This window comes from Oxyura jamaicensis, chromosome 20, assembly GCF_011077185.1.
Source record: "Oxyura jamaicensis isolate SHBP4307 breed ruddy duck chromosome 20, BPBGC_Ojam_1.0, whole genome shotgun sequence".
Classification (NCBI taxonomy): domain Eukaryota; kingdom Metazoa; phylum Chordata; class Aves; order Anseriformes; family Anatidae; genus Oxyura; species Oxyura jamaicensis.
In genome coordinates this window covers 13,605,641-13,626,659 of record NC_048912.1, presented here as the reverse complement: position 1 = coordinate 13,626,659, position 21,019 = coordinate 13,605,641, and the positions used below count along the sequence as shown (strand labels likewise).

Genomic DNA, 21,019 nt, shown 5'->3' with positions numbered 1-21,019 from the left:
ACATCAAAATGTCTCTATTTTTTTTAATAGTTCTTTTATTTAAACATGCATATTAATGATGCTGTAAAATGCTGAAAAATAAAGAAACATATCTTCAGTTCCCAATGTTATACCTGAAACTCAAAATATACTTAGTAAAAATTCAGGCATTAATCTGCTTTTTGTTTGTTTGCTTTAATAATAGCCAGGAAGGAAAGAAAGTTGCAGTGCTACACATGCACTTTGACGTGGTTTAAGACGTGTCTTTGTGTCGTCACACACTCCAATTACATGGATCCTTATACTATGCCAAGTTTTTCCTCTTCTTCATGCTTGAGAAACATGAAGAGTTCTGGCAAAGTTTTGCAGGCCCCCTTTCAGAAACTCACTTGATAAATCCTCCAATATGGCACAGGGCAGAAAGCAAAATCCAAGGATGCTGGGGAGAACAGGCTGTAACGTGAGGCACCACGGTTACGAGCACTCTCCATTTAAATGGTTTGGGTAAGGGAGTGTTTTAGAAACCAGTGCACGAATGCTACTTTCAGTTATCTGCTGCCATTTAAATCCCAGGCCATGGATGCCAGATGGAGCTGGGACAAAGGGAATGCTTGATGCAAAATGAGAAACATCCCTGAAAATCAAGGACACTTGACAAGATGGGTTATTTCATAAGTGATTTTCTAGGTCATCCGTATAATAGAATCCAGCAGATCATTATGTTAAGGCTTCATTATAACCTTTACATTGCTATTTTTACATCCATGCCATTTCACACCTCATCAGAAATGCAAGGCTTCCAATTGTCCATACCTAATTTTGTTTAAAAGATCTAAAAATGTAAAGGTGGTGTCCCATCCTCCCCATGGCACATGAGCTTCCTAAGTCCACAGGAGTTTCAATGCAATTATTCATAATGAAGTCATACACAAAAAGAAAGGGGAAATAAAGCAATGACTCTGATGGTCGTGGGACTGCTGAATCCAAGAGTTCAAAGTCTAACAAGATCCCAAGACCTCCGTTATCTGACCAAATACATAGGTTTACATACGTGTACCATAATTCCCATAGAATTGAGCATCAAACCATTAAAGGGATCTATAGAAACATTAAGAAAACAGTTACTGAAGCTTACGCCTCAGAACATCCTGTTTGAACTTGAACAGCCCCTGGTTGTGGAGCAATGTCCTGCATGCAGGACGATCCCACACATGTCTACAAGCCACACATCTGCTCTTTTCCTCCCCCTTACAGAAACCAAACAGCTTTCTTAATGCAAACCATTGCTCAGAATGGATGCAAGGTGAAGAAATTAAAATTCCCTCCAAACTGATATAAACAGGCTGTGGTCTCGCCCTTTTACCAGGTATCTGACTGCCTTGCCTGGGACCAGGGAGCTCCTTCTGACCCTTACCCAGATCCCAGTGTCCATCTTGCTGGTGGCCCTGGGGGTCCTCACCTCCTTCCAGCACTTGGATTGCTCACAGCCCTTTGATCTGGCAATGCTCAGTTCAGACAAAGCATATCAGAGTCAGGGTAAAGGAAGCCTGGCACTGACAGCATGCACTTCTGCTTTGAAGATTTTTCCTTGACTCTCAGCCTAGGATTCCTGCTGTCTTGTTGTTCTCTTTGTTTTTTGTTTTTCTCCCCAAATCCCAGCCAAATGCAGTCACTGTACAACAAACAGCCGCTCCTGCACCATGTCAGACCATTTCTCTCAGTAACTTGGTTATATATCGATGTTTGAGTCTTTTACTGCACGTCCAACCGACTTGCCAAAATTATTACGTATCATCTCCACTTCTTTGAAGAGTAATTATTTTATAAATTACACAATTTAGTATTTCTCCCATGATCTTTTCAATGATCATAGCCATACATGCTATACTAAATTCTATACCAACATTAGGGGGTAATTGTTTTCTACTTGAAAGTTCACAGCATTTTCCTCTGTGATCTGAACACCTGCACGGTTCCTCAAAAAGCCACTTAAAAACCAAGTCTGACATTTTCTTTGTTGGATGCAAACTAAAATTTACTCAGCTAATCTGCTTCATTCTCCCTTCTTGGCTTCCCTCAGTAAGTTTTAAAGCTGCAGTTTTGTTTAGAATCATTTCAAGCAGACAGGAAAAAGCATTAATGCCCCAATATCTGTATTCCAATATTTCCTTCTTAACAGCTTTTTATAACCTTGTTAATTCAACATCTAGTCCACTTCAAAGTTTGCTTTGTATCAACGAGGAGAACATATGCTCATTAAATTTAATAAGGGACTTTACAAGGAACTTTAATTTAAAACATGTCATAATTCTCCTTGCTCCATTTTGGTCAAGTTGTGCAGAAATCCTTTGAATACCCTATTAGTTTATTTACTGGGTGAGCCTGCTTTTAAGGTTATATGCTTCCAGCTTCTCCTTGGACAGATTCACAGCCCCCAGGGGCATCTGTCAAGAAGTGCCATACCATCTCCTGCCTGTCCTGAAGGACCCATGCTGTGTGATGTGTTACAGGAAAAAAATAAATAAAATAAAATACCAAAGCCAGCCTCTATAGGAGGTGATTTACCTTCGGTTTTGGATGGGACGAATCCTCGTATTGAAGGCAGTTTAGACATCACAGGAGCTGAAAGAGAAAGCAATGTACACGTGAGCACTGTTGTTCCGAACCATGATGCTTGGCTCAAAATCTGCATGGCCACCAGCCCTTCTCACTCATCCTTGAACTGCAAATAAAGCATGAGGGGAGAGTAGAAACAGGCAGGATTTTCCCTTTTCCAGGTTAGCAGCGTGCCCTGCTGACCAAAACCACAGCCCAGTGCAAGAGAGGACATCGCTGCCCTGTAGAGATTACCTTGGGCCTGAGAGAGGAAAGGCAATGAAGTTGCACGTGCTGATGGGTCCACTCACCTGTCCGACCCGTTGCAGATGTGCTCTCGCTCTCTCCCGTGTAGTGGACAGCCGAAACCATCACCTTGTAGGCTCGGTCAGGCAGCAGCGACTGCAAGGTCACGCTGCTGCTTTTCCCAGAAGCCATGATCTACAACAGAGTGGAAAAAAGAGCTCAGCGTTTGGGCCAGTTTCCCATTACAACACCCTGGGGTTTCTAGCAGTGTGTCAAAACAGACAAGCTCAGGGCATCATCCCCAGTTTGTTCAGGAAATGGTAAAAGGAAACCGAGGAAGCTTGGCTATGCATTGCCATCAGATCGGTCGTGTCCATGGGAAGAGCATTTCCATATATAAATACCCCAATATTGCCCTTGCAGATGGGCCAAAAGATCCTTCTAACACAGTAACCTGTCTGCAAATGTGCATTTTAAAAGGTTCAAGTTTAACTTCCCCAGGGCAGAGGGGCAGTAGACTGTTAGATCCTCTAACGCTGCCTTGGGGGATTCCCCGCCCTGAACCAGGGAGGGGAGAAAGCTGTGTTTTTTAGTAGTTCTGATGGACAAAAAATAACTTAATCACAAGGAAGCCTGGAAGTCTTCTTTACAAATCACCATGCCAGCAACTAAAGGAAGAGATGTGGGTTTGTACTCCTGCAAACCACTTATCCTTAGGGCACATCCTACTGGAGTGAAAAGGGCTCCCTGGGGTGTGAAATTGTCCCCGTGTCCCTCTGCTCTGGTGCCTGTCCCCTGCAAAGGAGCTGGAGTCTTACTGTTTGCTGAGCGCCGGTATCAGAGACGGGGCTGTAGGTGATTTTGTAGTGCTGTACGCGGCCCTCGGGGGGCTTCCAATGGACCTGGAGGCTGGTGGGGCTCTCGGAGTCGATGAAGAGGTTGGTGGGTGGGCTCCGGGAATCTGTGCCGGGGATTAAAGGTGAGTGGCATGAAAGTCTGGTAGCGATGCATGTAAAAGGGGGCAGCCTCACGTGCTTCCAGTTCCCTTCCTGAATGTTTCACTGCTCTGCTCTGCTGCTATAACCAGGGCCCAAAGCAGTCACGTTGGGGGACCAGGCAGGGGGAGAAAACAGAGCCTGGAGGGATGAGGATTGTGTGAGTACAACATGGTTCAACTCAAGCGTTCAGTAATTCAAAGCCTAGGACCAGAAAAAGAAAATAAATAAATAAATAAATAAATCTTTGATGGGGAGAAGAGTCCTGGAAACATGAGGAAAAGAGATCCTTTGAATGTATAGTGGAAAAACACCAAAGAACAACCTCCACAAAGACCAAACTGTACTTGGATTTCAGCAAAGATCTGGAAACTGTGTAAAAATAGCTTGATTGCTGGTTAACCCTGGATCAAAGCTCATGTATCATCATTTCTACTATTTCTCATCTTTTCATTTGTTTTAAAATGATTCTTTAAAAAAAAATAAAAAATACATAGATGATCCAGCACACAGCACTTTTGCCTAGCACTTCTCACACCACTATCCACAGCCTCGGGGAGGGGATCCGTGTACAAAGCCTGACCTACTGCCCTTCTCCCCTTTTCCTGGCCCTGCACCACCACATGTGGATGTATCCCAAATAGGTGATGGGCTGAGGCATGGTCATCAAGAACAGGGTTTGCCAGAGATGAAAGCTGAGCAACTTTTAATTATGTAAATGCATTTCTTTCCCTGGGGTCCCGCTGTGTAGCAGACTGGATCTGGCAACAGAGGCTGTTGTGCTGGGGGGATTTCTCTGGGCAGGGGCTGGGGGTCAGTAAGAGAAAGACAGAGGGGGCTAAATCCATCTGCTGCTCAAACACGGGACTCAAGAGCATGGGGTCACCTACTCCAGGAGTTTGTTTCCAAGCAGTTTCTTGGTGTGTACAAACTTCTGGCTTTAAACCCACACTGATATGAAGACAAAGAAGTCTTGGAAAGAGAAAAAGAAGCTTTATTTATTTATTTATTTTCTCCCTCCAGAAGAGACTAAAAATCATGGGTGAGGCCTAAAGACAGCCAAGGACACACACCCAAGCTATGAAGTTTCTATTCTGCAGTTTTACCTGCAGTGCAAACAAGCTCTTCTGCCCACCCAGCAAAGTCTGAGGTGACCTTAGAGCACATGTTGAACGAAGATTATTTGCATCTTCATTGATCCTCCTTCCCTTTTTCTGGACAAAATGAGCCTACTTTTCCTGAAGCTGAACCAAGTTTTGCTGGGAGCTGAATGAGGCTGGAGGCTGTTGCCGTGCATCACCGCAAGGTAAAGCGGAGAAAAAAACAAGTGTGGGAGGAAAAGTCACTTCAACAGCGCTATTATTAGTGCTGCGCTATACCTCTGCATCTTTGCCGTCTGCATTGGCTATTTCATTCAGCTGATGTAAGTGGAGGCTCTGTTTAAGTGAACAAAAGGAAAGTTAAGTAAACTCTTCCAAGTCAGGTTTATTCTGGAAAGCCCGCAGGCCCTACAGAATCTGACGGCATGGATCTGACAGCCAGGGGAAAGGTCAGCTCCTGAAGCTGCCCAGGAGGAAGGAAGAATCTCTGGCACAGAGGACACCATCTGCGCTTTCACTTGCCTCCTGAGCCTCTGCACCCTGCTCCTGCACAGGAGAAATCCCAGGCTGCTCGCTCTGGGGTCCAAGTAAGAACTGCTTGCCCAAATACTCCTAGAAGAGCACCATCACGTGTCATTTGCAGTGGGCTGAGGCAGCTCCTTTAACAGTTTGCAATTTATGCTTTAAAATAGTCATTTGGTTTTCTAAAGCCTCTAAACAGCTCTAATATTCCCTTTTTCCTTACAGAGCTGTAGGATGCTTTCATTAGTTATTTTTTCCTGTTGACATGCAGCTCCCAGGTACTTGCTTGAGGTAAGCTTTCTGTGAACAAATGTTATTATTATTCATTATTAATAATACCTGAGCTTCTTATTCCAGGATTGCCATTTACTCTGAGCTTCATCAGCTCAACACCAGCCTAAAAGACTTCATTCTGCAAAAGAGGTTGAGAGCTGAGAGATGGAGGAGAGAACTGCTGCTGCTGAATGAATTGTATTCCATTCACTGCCAACAAAGCCATTATACAGGCAATATTAATTAAGAGGACCTCTGGGAATACCACTTTTTAAACCTCATATCCAGCCTGTACAAAGTGAGATTTAGATAATGCTTCCATGCAGAGTCTGCCTGCAGGATACTCTCTCATTTTTTAAGTGCCCTCATATGATGCACAATGATGTAGTTAAAGAAATCCTCGCCCTCCTTAGCAGACAGTATTTTACTAACAGGAAATGTTCATTAGGCAGCATGACAGCACGTTCAGCTGGGCACCTTACAGAAAGCTGATGCATTTTCATCAATACACTGTACAGAAGAGGAAAGAAATGCATCAGCCAGCTCATGCTTGCCGAGCCTATTTTTCTCAGGAGAAATTCAGAATGCTAAGATGGGAACCTGGGCTGTGGATACAAAGCATTGATCACTTACTGGTCCTGTGCTGAATAGAAACCGTGTCACTTCGAGCACCATCTTTGTAGTAGGCCCAGATGGATATTTTGTAGTCTGTGTTCTTCTGCAACCCTGGCAGGATGGCAGTTGCCACATTTCCAGTGATGGAGAGCTACGGCAGGGCAAGAAATGAGTCAGTTGGATCCCCAGGCTAGTTCATGCCATCCGAAGGTCTGGCTCACAGACTGCCTGTAGGCACAAACAAGTTAGCACAGGGCTTTGGGGACAAAGTGAAATCTCGTGTGTTGTACAAATCTAAGCAAAGGCAAAGTTCCAGCCCTAATTAATGCAGAGTAGATGCCCATGCATTGCTGACCAGTTATATTTAACAGCTATTTCAATACCACAGCACAGTGCTCTGATACAAGGTAGTTGACCTGCCACGAGCATGAAATCCATCCGCTCAGCTTCCATCTTTTAGCTGTACTGGGGACAGAAACACCAGTATACCCCTATTCCAGCCCAAATGTGAAGCCTTTTATGGGAGACTCATGCATATTTGATCCACTTCAACTGCTGTTTGCACTCATACTGAAAACAGGGGTTTGAGATGAGATGAAAGAGGCCATCTGGTCCATCCCTTCCCCTCCTTCTTCAGCTCTGGGCCTGGTAATTCTCCTTATGCTCCTCAGTTGTCCTCATCCTTCTTGAGGAGCAATATCCCAAAAGCAATCACTGCTTATCACCGCTATAAATACTTAAGTATTATCTTTGTCTTCTCCCCAACAACTTGACATTGTAGGCTGATGATTTTCTGCAGCCCCAGATCTTTTTCTACAGAATTGCTTCTTAGCAATTTATTCGACATCCTGTATACCTGTAGTTAATTATTCCTGTCTAAGCTTAATACTTTCTGCTTGTCCCTATTGAATTTCATCCTTGAGTTTTTTCCCAGAACACTTCTGCAATCTTCACAGAGTCTGGAGGACTCCGACCCTGCCACCCTGCTGTCCCTCCTGCTTCCAGCACTCAAGGTTACGACTGCACCGCATAGAGCCATGCCCAGGCCAGTCCCCGTCTTTACTGCATAGGCAGTGGTGGTGATCTGCTGAATTTCCTGAACCCATTAACCCTAAAATATTTGCATCTCTCCCTGCCACTCTTGCAAGTGAGTGTAAAGCCATCAAACAGACCCAAATCCAACCCATCCTCCCCAGCTGTGTGCAGGTCCGTACCTCCTGAGGCTTCTCCCCACCAGCTGTGCTCCATTTGATCTGATAGACAACCACATCGGAGGCAGCAACAGCTTCCCACTGCAGCCGGAGGCTGTTCCCGGAGAGCTCGGTCACCTTCAGTGCCCGCGGCGGGGGGACCTTTACTGAGGGATGCAGAAGGAAACGGAGCTGAAGCGCTGACAGCGCCTCGTCAGAGCCAAGGTGGGGAGCAGATGGTCGGGGAGCAACACACCAACCAAGCAGATGTCCGAGCCCAGCCTGTCTTTCGCTCCTTCAGACCCAAATGACAACAGCCATCAGGACAGAGAGGGGTAAATCACTTTTAAAACCCTAATTAAGGAGGATTATTTCATTTGTGGAGAGGACATGTGTCGCTCTGGTACTGTAAAGAGAAGGTTCCCAAGGACATGGAGGTTAGCAATACACAGTGCTTTTTCCTCGTCTGCTTCCTTCCTTTGTTCCTTCCACCCCATTTTAGACCTAACAGAGCTGGGCATGTACCACACATAAAGAATCACAGACATTTGGGTTTTGTGTAAGGTTTTGGATCATAACCTGCTGGGATCAGTCTTCAAGGCATCCAAGTTGAGACACACTCACTAGCCAATTTTGCTATCTGTAAATAGGATAGAAAACATTTCCACTCCCTGCTTACAGGTGGTAACGTTGCCGGTAATTGGAAAGGAGTCGCCTTCGTCATACGTGGACCTGACACTGATGAAATACTGGGTAAGGGAGGACAAAGGCCTCAGGACAGCGGATGTTGCAGTGCCAGGAACCTCCACCTGCAAAGGAGGAGGAAGAGGAGTTAGGAGAGAAGCATGGAGGCAGCTGCAGAGGGCACACAGCTGGCAACTGCCTCAAAAACGCCCATTTCAGAGTTAAAATCCTGTCAGCAGACAGTGCTCCCTAAGAGGGCAGTGTCTGGCCTCCCATAGCAGGCACTCACCTCCCCGGTGTTGCTCCCTCCGCTCGCCTCGTAGGTGACGTGGTGGGCCTTCACCGCCCGAGACGCGGCCTCCCAGCTGACGCGGACGGACGCGTGGCTGAGCTCGGAGAAGCTCAGGTATCGGGGGGGACTCAAGGGCACTGCAACAAGAGTTGGTGACGGCACCCCACGATTTCAAAGGCTGCACGAAGGCGACCCTGCTGGTTGCCTCCTGCTGCATTTAGAGGACTCCACCTTGAACTAAAAAACTCTTTCACCAGGGAGGAAAACACTCTCTTCACGTCACTGCCGTAGGTGCCTCTGGAGTGTCACGAAAGGCTACCTGGGCTATGAGTAATTCTCCTTTTTTCCCCCAACAAAATGACCTCAGGGAACAGCTCTTTCAGGAGTCCACTTTTACCAGAGGAAAATCACTCCTTTTCACAGCTCACCAAGGGATTAGAGGTCCCTTCAGGGACTGATATTTGCTTAATATAAGGCAGGGTTTACTAGGTTTACCAGGGTTTACCACATGCCCAATACGAGAAGCACCTCATGAAAAAAAATTGTCCCGTTTGAATGATTTAATAACAGCTTAAACTTACAGGTGGTTTCCTGGATGCTGGCAGGATCGCTTGCATCTTCCCCGTACATCGCATACACGGCGACAGAGTACTCCGTGCTGGGTGACAGCCCATCCAGCAGGACCTCAGGCTGGGCCACCTTCACCTGCCAACAGAGAGCTGCCTTGGGGCACCCTTCAGTTCTGGGGCACCCTCCGATACCATCAGCAGAGGCACAGGTCAAGGTCTCTTTTGTATCACTAGTGACACTTGCACTCTCAGACAGGTGCTTCACAGTGCTCAGGGCATTTCTGCTTCCCTTCCCAAGGGACACCAAGCACATCTGGGGCTCACATCACTTTCTCCCACCATGGTCTGCAGAGGTATCAATGTCTTATGCAGAGATGTTATTGTTTTGGTGGATCTGGGGATATCTGCGGTGAGCGGAAAGCAATTCATTGCTTCTAAGGAAAATCTCACTGTGATTTTCTTGCGAAATTCACTAAAATGGAATGAACAGAAAAGTAGAAAGCAGAGCAGCTTTCATCACTGAAAAATATTAAGTATGGAGTATCCCAAACCCCTATTCTTAGTGAAAATCTCCCCCAGAAGGAAGGCGACAGCAGAAAGTTAGCATAGATCTGTTTGCAGACATCCTGCAGTGACACCCCCCAGGACAGAGCACAGCCCAGGGGACACTGAGGTACCAACATCCCTGAGTCACACAGCGAGAGAGGATGAAAGCTGGGCAAAGAAGTTGAAGTTTTAAGTGAAAGGTGAGAATCCCATTTTCCTCGGGGGCCTGGAAAGCCAGGCTTGCAGAAGAGCTGCCTGCTGCAAGCAGGGCGATAGCGGCTGGGTTGCTGCCACCTGCCGCTAACACCGCACAGCCACAGCCTGCTCGCTGCAGAAATCCACCTTGGGGACTTAACGGGAGTCTGCACAGATTTAGGAGAGGCTGGGAACACTTTAATGTTGGTTTATCAGACATCCCGTGGGTAGGGAGCTGCAGAAATGTTCTATATATCTAAAATAAAATTGTAAATTTTTTTTTTTCAAATGTTCTGAAGGTTTTAAAAAAATGCAATTGTGCATTTAAAGCAGAGTACAAGCCTTAATTGCAGCTATTGCTGTGCCATCAGGAGGGGAACCTGAGTCAAAGAGGTGATGCACATTTGTACAGGTACTCCAGACAACTTATTAAAATGCAACATGACAAAGGGTCCTTAGAAGTTTTTAAGAATTTTCCACTCTCTGAGCATTGTTTTGTTTTTATATGGTATCATAGTTCTCTCTCTAAAGGTCAGTGAAAATTGCCCTAACAAATTTTCAATTAACAACTTAAGATAAACAAAGCAAAAGCATTTCTGTATAGCCTCAAGGATACAGAAATGACTCTGGGAGCTGCACAGATATGAGCTCTATCCCTGAGGCCCCAAAGATTTCTGTGTTTCAGGTCTGCTCTATATAAAACGATCGCTACTTAAATCCCACATGGAGAGGCAGGATTTCATTTTGGCCTAAAGTAACTGAGAAGAGTCCAGGCAGAACAAAACCAATATTGCTGTTACTCTCATGAGCCCTACCTCCATCGTATAGTCCTCTGCTCCGTCAGGGGCTGCTGAGCAGAGCACCAGGTACTGCGTGGCTCCCGGGGCTGCCTTCCAGCTCAGCCTCATGCTGTTGTGGCTCAGCTCAGAGACACGCAGGGAGCGGGGGGAAGACAGAGGCACTGGGGGGAAAAGAAAGGACAACTTCAGTCTGTGAGGTCTGAGCTCAAACCCTGCAGGAGGGCTGGGTTTAGAACAGCTACTGCAAGCTGGTGGACATCCATCCCATGTCTAACACAATGGGATGATCGCTTTGCAAGGAATAGGGTTAATTCATTTGCAGCCCAGCGATAGCAAAGGGGCAAGGTGTTAAAAGTCATTTTTAGCGTGGTGTGTTACTGCCGTGACAGGGCGAGCTGAGCACAGTGGTGGTGAATGGTGGTGCAGAATGACATGAGTGGAAAGGGACCCCTGAAGGTCTCAGGCTCAACTCTGTTGCTCAAAACAGGGCCAGATTACAGAAGGATGCTCAGGGCTTTGTCCAGCCAAGCTCTGAACATCTCCAAGGACAGAGATAATTGTAGACAGACCATCTGTACTTGAAGGAGGGGGGAAAATACAATGCCAGGCTCCAGACTGAGGTGCTTGCAAAGACAGAGCTTTGCTCACCCATCACAACCAAGTGTTGGAGTAATCCTCCCTACTCACGACCTACGTGTGGAGGTGACGCCTCTCAGCCCATCCCCAACAGCGGTGTCATAAATAGGAAACACCGACACCAGATATTCCGTGTGCGAGGTCAAGTTGGAAAGACTCAGAGAGGAGACTGCTCCATCTAAAATCACCTGAAAGCACAAAGGAGGGCTATCAGGACAGGGCGGTGTCAGCTGCCCTCTAGCAAAAGAACAGCCTTCCCTGGCTAGCATGGCTTATTTGTAGCACACCTGTGCCCAGAAACATGAAGTCTGATTGCCCTCTGAATTTTCTGACAACTCATATCTCTGGGCACACCCTCTTGTCCTCCCCAGAATGAGGAGATCAGAGGCTGTGAGCTTTTCTGTCGTCTAAGGATTGGATCTGTACAAACACCAAGCACAAGCCCCTAAATATGCTCTGAAATGAACGGAACAGTTCAGTTGGAAGGGACCTACACATCTAATCAAGACCAATTGTCTTATCACATCAGGCCTAACCAAAAGTTAAAGTGTATTACTTAGGGCAATCCATCAAGTATTTGGATTTCTTTTTCCAAATTTTTATATCCTTCACAGATCAGTGTCCTTGGACAAATCTATGTTCCCATGTGTCTTGAGTCAAAACAGATGCTTTAGGGAGGGGATAACACTGTGCAAGAGAAAATTCCATATTGACATAGTTTGCAGTAGTTCTAGCAACATGGTGTTTATCCCATTTCCTCCTCTGTCTTGCCATCCTCTCAGCTTTTTGCTTATGCATTCAGTGCTTGTTTAATTTCATCTCTGTTTTTTGCTGATGTCCTATGATGACTGCACTCCTCCCCTCATCTCTCCATCTGCTCGAGCCTACCTAAACCCCCAGCCACTGCCTGGAAGGCACTGCAGCCTCGGACAGACAGAAAGGCCCCTCACCTCCTTGGGGGTGCCACCCTTCGATGGGTAATACACAATCCGGTATTTCTTTGGTGGTCTCAGAGGAGGACTCCAGGTCAAGTGCATGCTCTTAGAGGTCACAGCTGATATTTTAAGGTCAGTTGGGCTCAGCTGGGGACCCATATCTGTGGGGATATCTTTCACAGTGCTACCTAGTAATTAAAAACACAATTACTTGCTTATATTCAGATTTCTCATACCAAACATACTTCCTAGCTCATAAATACAAGTAACATTTTTCAAATCAAGTTGCAGTCCCCTTTCCTACAGAGCCCAGAAACTGTTCCAAACTGCTGTTAAATAAATATTTTAAAATTGGGCACCCAGAACATAAATACTCCACAGAGAACCAGCTGTGCATTTTGCTGGGAGCTGGGAATATTTTTTCAACAGAAATCTGTATTTTTGCCTGTATTCAAAAGATGATTTTTCAATTATGAAGGTCTGTTAAAATTATATATGACGTTATCTTGACTTTTTTTTTAATGCAACGTCTTACTTTAGGCTCACCTGCATCTGTGAAAATATGTCAAAACATATTTTCAAAAAACATCAAAGTACAAATTAATAAGAATGAATCGAATTATTTCTATGAATCTCCAGAGTATTAAAATAAAAGTATGCTTGAAAGTTTGGCTTTCTGATTCTCCTTAGGCAAATCTTAGAGCAGAGAGATGGAAATATGGACATGATATTCCTCCTGAGGAATCTAAGCTAACATCTGCAGCTCTTCACTCTCTTGTTCATCACACAAGCTGCCCTCCAGAAAAAAAAAATAAATAAATAAATAATAATAATAATAATAATAATAGACTGTTTTTAACTTGAAAATTCCTTGGAGATCACTTTAAGGGTGGGAAAAATATAGTTAGATATTTAGCTCTCTCCTCTTTCTATTTCTTCCATATGCTCTCCCTAATATTAGCCCCTTTGCTTTTTCTTCCTCCTTTTAGTTGGAAGAAACTCGGGGAAGAAGATGGTCGCAACATATTTATCACAAAATTGGATAACTGGAAGTGAATAGAAGCAACCCCTCTTCCCTACAGTGCTAGTTATTGGAAGAGCTGCGTCCAGAGGGTCCCGTAAAAGACAATGGCCAAGATGCTGACATGGCAAGAAATATTTTCAGGCAGCAATAGGACAGAGAAAGGAGATCAGCATGGGAGGAGAAGAGCTAGATGGTGCTGAGAGGGTGGTGGATCTCATGGATGTAAAGATATGAGGGATGTTTGAGCCTGCTGGCAAGGAATGAGGCTGGCAAGGGGGAGAAAGCTCAGCCCTCGCTGAGAGGTTTCACTTCACCTGCATTTTCCTTGCTCTTCTCCTTGATCCTGGAGCACAGGACCCGTGTGAGCCTGCCAACCAGGTTGCTGAGCAGGGGAAAATCCAGCACGTTGTACACCGTGAGCTCCAGCGGCTCCGAGGCCACCTGCTTCAGCTCAGCCTCGTCCGCGTTCTTCACCCCTGCGAATGGAAGCACAGCACCACGCTGAGCACAGGCCTCAGCCGGGAGCAACTCGAGTCCTGATGCCTAAGGACCAAGCAGTGTGATCTTACTGTATGTAGAGAGGAAAAGCACGGAGCCCAGACAGAACCAGACCTCCAAAAGAGATTTCAGGTGTACAGCTGTTAATCCATCATGCTGCCCAACACGCAGCTGAGGCTCAGCAGCTACACTCAGCCCACGAAAGAAATCCCAGTGCCAGCCACTTCGGTACACAGCCCCATGTAATAAAACCTTGCTTCTGTGTTCCCAACTTGAATTAACAAATAACGTATCAGCGATTGCAATTTTAGGAGAGTTTTCTATGTAACTTTATTGTCTACATATTACTCTTTAGCAGACTTAAGTCATCAAGGACAGAGCTGCTCAAGTCCATTTTCTGTCTCATTATTACCGGCAGCTAGTGAAGAGCAGATATTATTATTCAGAGAAATTGAAAGTTTGAGAGGCCGTAATTACAAAGGAGCTCTCCTGTCCTTCCCAATACAATGTTCTCTTGCCTAATTCCACAGCTGAGAACATTGTTCTCGTGGCACAGGTTTCTGAGACTGGCAAAAGGCTTTACAGATGGGAGGTGTAAAACCTCTCATGTGAGCAACTTTTGTTTGTTTGTTTTCTAAACTAACTAAATCCCCTTTGAAGACACTATCTGTGCTGAATAAATGACATAATTTTCATGTCAGGTACAATGTAGCAGGGTCCTACTTACTACCTTCACAACTTCAGGATGCTCTTATCCAAGCTGAGGGAACACAGCCCTCAGGATGAAGAAGAGTGAAAGCAGGTTGGTTCTGTCCCACAGCTGATCGATGGCTGTGACCTTACCGATGGCAAATATCTCTATGCCCATGTTTTTCAAGGTCTGAGCAGCCAGGTTGGCGTCATCCTGGGATTTTCCATCAGTCAGGAGGATTACCAGTTTCTCGGCCTCCAGCCGGGCGCCAGCATCTGGTTTCAGGTTTTGTTGCAGGACGTGGGTCAGCGCCAGGCCTGGGGAGGAGGACAGAGGGATGGGGTGCCACAGCCTCACAGGCAACCCCCATCCCTTATTCTTCTCCCTGCCCTCAGTTGCCTTGTTCCCCATGGAAGATGTCATCCCGTCTAGCAGAGATCTGAGAGATGGGTTTACCTGTAAAGGTGTTGCCACCCTTGTACCGCAAATTCCTCACTGCCTCCAGCACCTGGTCCCTCGTGGTGTAAGCACCCAGGTCCCACTCCGTGCGGGGATCGCTGCTGTACTGGGACAGCCCTGGGGAAGGCAAGAGTTATTGGCATCATTCAAAACAAGGTAAGCTGCAAGAGGAGACCTGTTTTGGGTAAGAGGAGTCAGTTTGACATGGTAGGGTGACACAAGCTAATGAATTGGACTGGGGGAAGCAGACCTGGCTACTAGCTCCACTTCTCTCCATGGTCTTACTTACCCCTGCGGTGCTGCTCTGAAGCATTTGATAAGGGTTCAGTTATTCAGGGTCAAACTAGCCAGAAGGAAGGATTTGCACTGCCCAGTTTCACACACAGCCTGGCCAGTGTCAGCTGCTGGGTTTATCATCCCTCAGAACTGGGAGCAGCACCATTCCCAACTGAGCCCAAAGCAATTCCAGCATGACATAGCCACCAGATCTTTCTGTGCCATGCTCTGTAGGCTGAGCATCCCATCAGAGATAGGCAGCAGACCCCAAATTTATCTCGGTATCAAGCACTCCCTGAGCACTTGACCAGGTGCTGCCCATGCGACATCGCTTCTGCTCACTGTGCAGCTGTTTTTTGCTTTCTATGGGGTGGGAAAGTGTCAAGAGTGGCATGTAGGACCCCAGCCTAAAGGAATAAAAGCTCCTCAGAGCAGCACGATAACAGGAATGGAAAGCAAGGTCCCTTCAAACACAGACTGTATTTCTGGAGGGATTTCCGAAGGTCAGGAAACAGGGAAGTGTCCTACCTACTCTTATCTTGTCTTGGGCAATGCTGAATGGGGAAATTAAAGTGCTCAGGAACTCTTTAATGAGCTTGAAGTTGCTGCGTCCGATGCTCCAAGATCCATCCACAAGCAGGACGATATCAGTCATTGCAGATGTGTCACACTGAAACTGGGAACCTGTGGGGGAATAAAGTTTGACATTGAGAGAAGAATTGTAAAGGAGGAAAAACACTTCAGTTTTAAGATAAGAAGCAAATCTGCAGTGTAAGACCTTGTCTGGACAACAGATTGGACCGTCTGCCAGCCTGACACATCCCAGCACCTTGGAAAAAACACTTGGCTAAGGGCAACCACCTCAGTACCAAGAAGTTGAGAGGTGAGAAGTTCCATTTCCACAAAGAAAGGGTTAAACCTTCCAGGAAGAGCATGCCTTGCCCAAGCTCTGCTCTCTGCAAGCTGTCAGCTCCATTACGTCTCAGCCCCAGCCCTTGCTTCCCTTCTATCTAGCTTAAGTCTCCAAGAACTGCAGGTGATTGCTTAATTCCATTCCATCGTGAGATCCCCTGTGGGCTGTAATTATTTTGTGGCTTTATGTTAAATCCCATCTCTCTGTAAAAACCTGCTGGCATCATAGCTCCTCAAGCCCTGCCTTTCTCCCCACCCCAGGCCTGCAGCTTAACAGAGGATAAGAAAGGGCACGTCGCTGATCGACTGCATCTTCCCTGAATATTTTTCAGATTTTTTTTTTCCATCTTTGGTAGAGGGAAATAGGTAATTGCACCCCACTGCATCTGGATGGCAAGGGGTTACTCTGCTCTCTTGTATCATGACCATGAATTCCTGCTGCTCTCAAGGGACCAAATGGGGATGCTCTGCCCAGTGCTGCTCCCACCACTTCAAAGGTGCTGTGAGCCATCTTCCCTGCCACATCACTTCCTCAGCTGATGTATCTGAAGGTTCAGCAAGGATTGGTTAGCTGGGAAATGTGAAGGACAAGATACAAAGGTGGAATGAGTTGGATAAGGAACACCAATAACGTGCTCCTCCCTGCTGAGGGCATGGAAGGGGCCGTGGCTCGGGGGTCTGTTGGAGAACACAGACTTGGATGGGTCTGTCTAAAGCAAGGAGAGGTGGCAATGTGAATAGAGAGAATTGAGGAAAATCAATAAATTAATCCCCCTCAGGGGAATGTTTGTCCTAGCTCCAGTTTGCCTTTAAATCTGTGATGTTTTGCAGAACTCCAAACTTTTGCAGCAATCTCTGGCAGTTCTCCAATGTATAACTTGGCAAATAGGAGCAAAAGAGCAGCACCTGGACTCTTGAAATCTTGGTGACAGAGAGAGGGCTGGAGGCTTGTATTTAATAATCATTGGAGAAAACAGCGGGGAAGAAGGAGCAGGACATGTTTGAAACCCCTCTCACCTCTCCTCAGTGAATCCTTCGTGGGTTTTTCTTTTCCTAGAGACTCTCGCTCCGAGTTTGTGGGAGTGCGCTGGGATGATTTGGGGGCTGGTGGTGGTGTTTGTGTCACACTGGCATCTGCATTGGGCTGGCTTCTCGTGGCTTCTCCTGAGCCCTTGGGCTGAGCCCCTTTCTGCCTTTTCTTTTCAGCTCTGTCCTTTGCTGTGCTCCAAATAGAAGAAAAAAAGAAATAAAAATAAAATTAAAAGTTGTCCCTTGTGTTATCCCCATGCAACTGAAAGAATGTCCCAGACCGAGCAAAACCCCTGAAAACTTCCATATCCCCTGCTTGTTGGCAGCATGGCAGAGGCTCAAAATCCATCCACTGTGACTCCAGGACAGCCTGAGCACCCACCTGGCTGCACCAAGACAGCATTCGGGGGCGGTGGGGTGGGCTCTGTGCCCCCACTGTGCTCAGCTGCTGAGCTCCCCGTGGAGGTGAGATTCTTTCCCGACGCAGCTCCCGCATTCCTTCGGTTGTTTCTAGTCTGGGATGCATTTTTGAGGTCCTCTACTGTGGGAAGAACAGCAATAAGGAGTCACTCCAGGCAGGTCCATGAGTCCATCCCTCATCCCCTGGGTCTCCACCACTCCCCTCTCCGATCTTGCAACCAAAATATCAAAAGGCTCCATTTTGTGGCATATTCTACAGGGCATATAGCAGAGCCATACCTCCAAGAACTCTCTGAATGGTAAAATGTAGCTCTTTCTACTTACTCACAAATTTCCTCTTGGCAAACAAGGCTTCCTGGGAGCCATTGAGCACGTAGACCTGCAGCGTGTATTCCTTGGTAGGGCTCAGCCCCCCCACGGTGGCTTTGGGAGTCTTGGTTTTCAGCATGACTTCTTGCTCCGAGTCCCCTGAGGTGGGATGAAGGCACAGCTCAGAAATTGCTAGAGCTTAAATTTAAGCTGACAGTAGAAAAAGCACCGCTAAAATGCCGAGAATGTCTGGCTGGGGACCTCAGTCAACTCTAATTTATTTTTTAATTCTGCGGATCTCTGATTTTGAATCTTTTTCCCCATCCAGAGCTGAGAAAAACTTTTTAAAATCCCTGTTACGTGCCCAAAATGGAAAACCGGTTCCCACCCAGCATCAGTGCAACTCCCACCAACTTCTCAAGGAGGTGCTGCCTGAAAACCCAGTCTTTGGAGGGCAAAGGTTGGGCCACCAGCACGTAGGAAAACATCCAGCCAAGAGATGTGCTTGAGGTCGTGTGTGGCAGAGCGAGGAAGTGTTCTGATATCTCCGAAGGTCCCAAGTGGCACCTGGGACTCGTTTCACTTATTTCAGCTGCTCTTGCTGTGCTCTCACTGTAAGTCCCATGTCTCCCTAAAAGAAGCTGTCTTCTGTGGGAAGACAGATCATTTTGGGGGCCAGCACTACCTCCAGACCCCTCCTGCTGCAGCCTGTCCAAGGCAGGACATTTCTGCCTTGGTGTGGCAGTGAGCAGATGGAGCGAGGCAGCTCTGCAAAGCAGCAGCCAAATGCTGCACTACGTCTGCGGGGAAGCTTTGGGGCCACAGCAACAAAAAGTGAGGGAGGCAAAGCAGCTCCCTAAAATCCTCTGATCAAGAAAGATCTGTGAGCCTTTAATCATGCAGACGGATACATTTCTGGCCCCACCATCCCTAGGGCTGGAAACAGAGCTCTGCAGCCCACGCAGAGGGAAAGCCTCAGGCATGTGCAGGCTGGGGGATTCCCCACGTTCCCGGGATGCTCATCGCTCCCCGCCGTGCTGAGGCCCGAGGAGGAGCAGGGCAGGGAAGGAATGAGAAACCTCCAGCTCCGGCTGGGCAAACAGGTGGGGGCTGAGCTAAAAGCAGGCGGCCCAGCACAAGCATTGCTGGCCCTGCTTTCCCCACCCAGCCTCAAAAGCGGCAGCGACTGGAAACCAAATGCCAGACGAGGCTAAGGTTGCCTCCAGACACCAAGGGACGTGGTGTCCTTCCAGCATCACTGCCAGAAGCTGGGGGGAGCAGGAGCTTGGTCAGGGCAGGGAGCCAGCAGGCTGAGCAGCCCCTCTATGGGGTCAAGGACGTCCTGTCCCATGTCCCTAAAAGGTGGGGGGGGAGTGGTGAGCCCCCGGATAAGACCAGCAGGACCCCGATGAGGGCAGACACAGCAGCAGTGACTAGTCCGGCCAGTTGTAACCATAGCACCACGAATCCATTTTCTGTTTTCTGCTCCACTTTGGGCAAATGTGGTGCAGACATGGAAGAAAGAGCACCCAGTGAGCACCTAGCTCATTGCAGTCCTGGGGCAGGAGGGGCAGGCAGTGAGCCTCTCCTAACCTGCCTTCTCCCTCTGTCCCAGGTAACACCACTTTCGGGTTAAGGCTTTCCCCCAGGGCAAAGAGGGCTGAATTTCACCTCTCTCTGAACAAGCACTACAGATTTGAGTCCATGGTGGCCAGAAAGGCTCCTCATCCACCCTGCATAATCAGGTAATCAACACTTAAAACCCAAACAACCAACAGGTAATTCCCTCTACCTTATCTCACCTCAAGTACCAGCACTATTTAGACCCCCCAAGTCCTGCTGTCTCGGCCCATTACGCACAGATAAATTGTCCAGGTCCGACATCCCACGTGCTCGCACATACCTGCCATGGGTTTCACCCGCACTTTGTAGCCGTTGATGTTCCCTTCGGTTTCTTTCCATTTCATCTGGAGCCTGTCTTCCGAGAGGACCGTGAGTTTCAGGCGGCCCGACCCTGGGGAGGAGGAGTCCCTGGGTGTCCGCGCTGTTAGGGGTGCCATCCCTCCCTTCGCACACACCCACACGAAACACCCCATGCGCTGCCTTCTCTGAGGACTTGGGGTCTGCTGCAGTTCAGAGGGAACCTTCCCCATGGCATGTGAGTGCTCAGCATCCCCTGACACCACCCTGCCAGGAAACCCACTGCGGGCCACCAGGTGAGACCTCACTGCGCTCTGCTGCCACCAGGAAAAGCAGCGCAGAGGGAGGCGAGGGCTTCTCTGCACCCTGAGGGACACCACCAGCAGCTTTCATGCACCGTGTTTGGTTTCAGAGAGTGTGTTAGCGTAAATGTCTGAAATGGAAAGGCAGGAAATAGATAAAAGGGACGAATTATGCTTTTCAGTGGGCTTTGGCTGCTGAGAAATACAGAAATTCCCAGGGATTTATGAGGGATCCCATACTTCTGCAGAAAGATCTTTTCAATGGCAGCTCCAAGGATCAGCTGGGTATAGAAAGAGGGAATGGGGGAGAGGGGAGAAAAAAAAGGGAAAAAAAAAGGGGGGGAGGGGGGCAGTAGAAAGGAAAAGAAAACCTGATAAAGTGCAAATAACCGTTCCTAGCAGGACCACAGCTCAGGGGCACCAGCTTGTACCAGTTTGTAGGAAGCAGCAAACTAAAATGGCAAATTCTGATGAAAAAAATAGTACAGGACAAGGAGGTAAAACGAAGAAAGAGCATATCCTGTTATCAGCTCCGGATCTGGCAGAGATCTGTTAAAGCCCAGCTAAACGTCTCAGCCCATGTGTCAATTTGAGTCAGTGATTCCTCAGTGAAATGCAGCCGTGCTGTCACACAAATGTTGCCCTATGAAGCTTTTTCACTTGACTGGCTATAAGATGGCAACTCAGCAGATTTACCTCCCTTCCTCCCTGGTCCTGGGTCTACATCTGCCTTTCCAGCAGGCTGCCCTAATGTGCCATGAGCGAGCGCGTCCTTTGCCTGCGTGGCTTAAACATCTGCACTCAAATGCCCACCTCGTTTGCAGTTGTTACCAATCTCTTTCCCTTTTATCATTACTCATAAATAAATTAAAATAAATAAATAATAAAATAAAAAGTAAATAAATAAAATAAAATAAATAAATAAATAATAAAATAAAAAGTAAATAAATAACAATATAAAAATAAAATAACAAATAAAATAACAAATAAAATAACAAATAAAATAA

The 21,019-nt window shown here is 47.1% G+C and overlaps 1 protein-coding gene across 2 annotated transcripts in view; it reads right to left on the bottom strand.

The window, feature by feature from the left end:
• Positions 1-21,019, bottom strand: part of COL20A1 (collagen type XX alpha 1 chain) — a 44,661-nt gene that overhangs the window by 18,398 nt on the left and 5,244 nt on the right. The window contains exons 3-21 of one of the 2 annotated variants that reach the window (XM_035344223.1): positions 19,694-19,804; positions 17,806-17,949; positions 17,444-17,602; positions 17,050-17,250; positions 15,649-15,804; positions 14,842-14,961; positions 14,538-14,702; positions 13,511-13,672; positions 12,188-12,360; positions 11,296-11,425; positions 10,617-10,762; positions 9,073-9,196; positions 8,489-8,628; positions 8,195-8,324; positions 7,540-7,682; positions 6,344-6,476; positions 3,639-3,781; positions 2,886-3,015; positions 2,545-2,601 (exon numbers count right to left, since the gene is read on the bottom strand). In XM_035344223.1, the coding sequence (XP_035200114.1) occupies positions 2,545-2,601; positions 2,886-3,015; positions 3,639-3,781; positions 6,344-6,476; positions 7,540-7,682; positions 8,195-8,324; positions 8,489-8,628; positions 9,073-9,196; positions 10,617-10,762; positions 11,296-11,425; positions 12,188-12,360; positions 13,511-13,672; positions 14,538-14,702; positions 14,842-14,961; positions 15,649-15,804; positions 17,050-17,250; positions 17,444-17,602; positions 17,806-17,949; positions 19,694-19,804 (2,667 nt within the window). The remainder of the gene's footprint in view (positions 1-2,544; positions 2,602-2,885; positions 3,016-3,638; positions 3,782-6,343; positions 6,477-7,539; positions 7,683-8,194; positions 8,325-8,488; positions 8,629-9,072; positions 9,197-10,616; positions 10,763-11,295; positions 11,426-12,187; positions 12,361-13,510; positions 13,673-14,537; positions 14,703-14,841; positions 14,962-15,648; positions 15,805-17,049; positions 17,251-17,443; positions 17,603-17,805; positions 17,950-19,693; positions 19,805-21,019) is intronic. The other variant, XM_035344224.1, reaches the window with a different exon arrangement.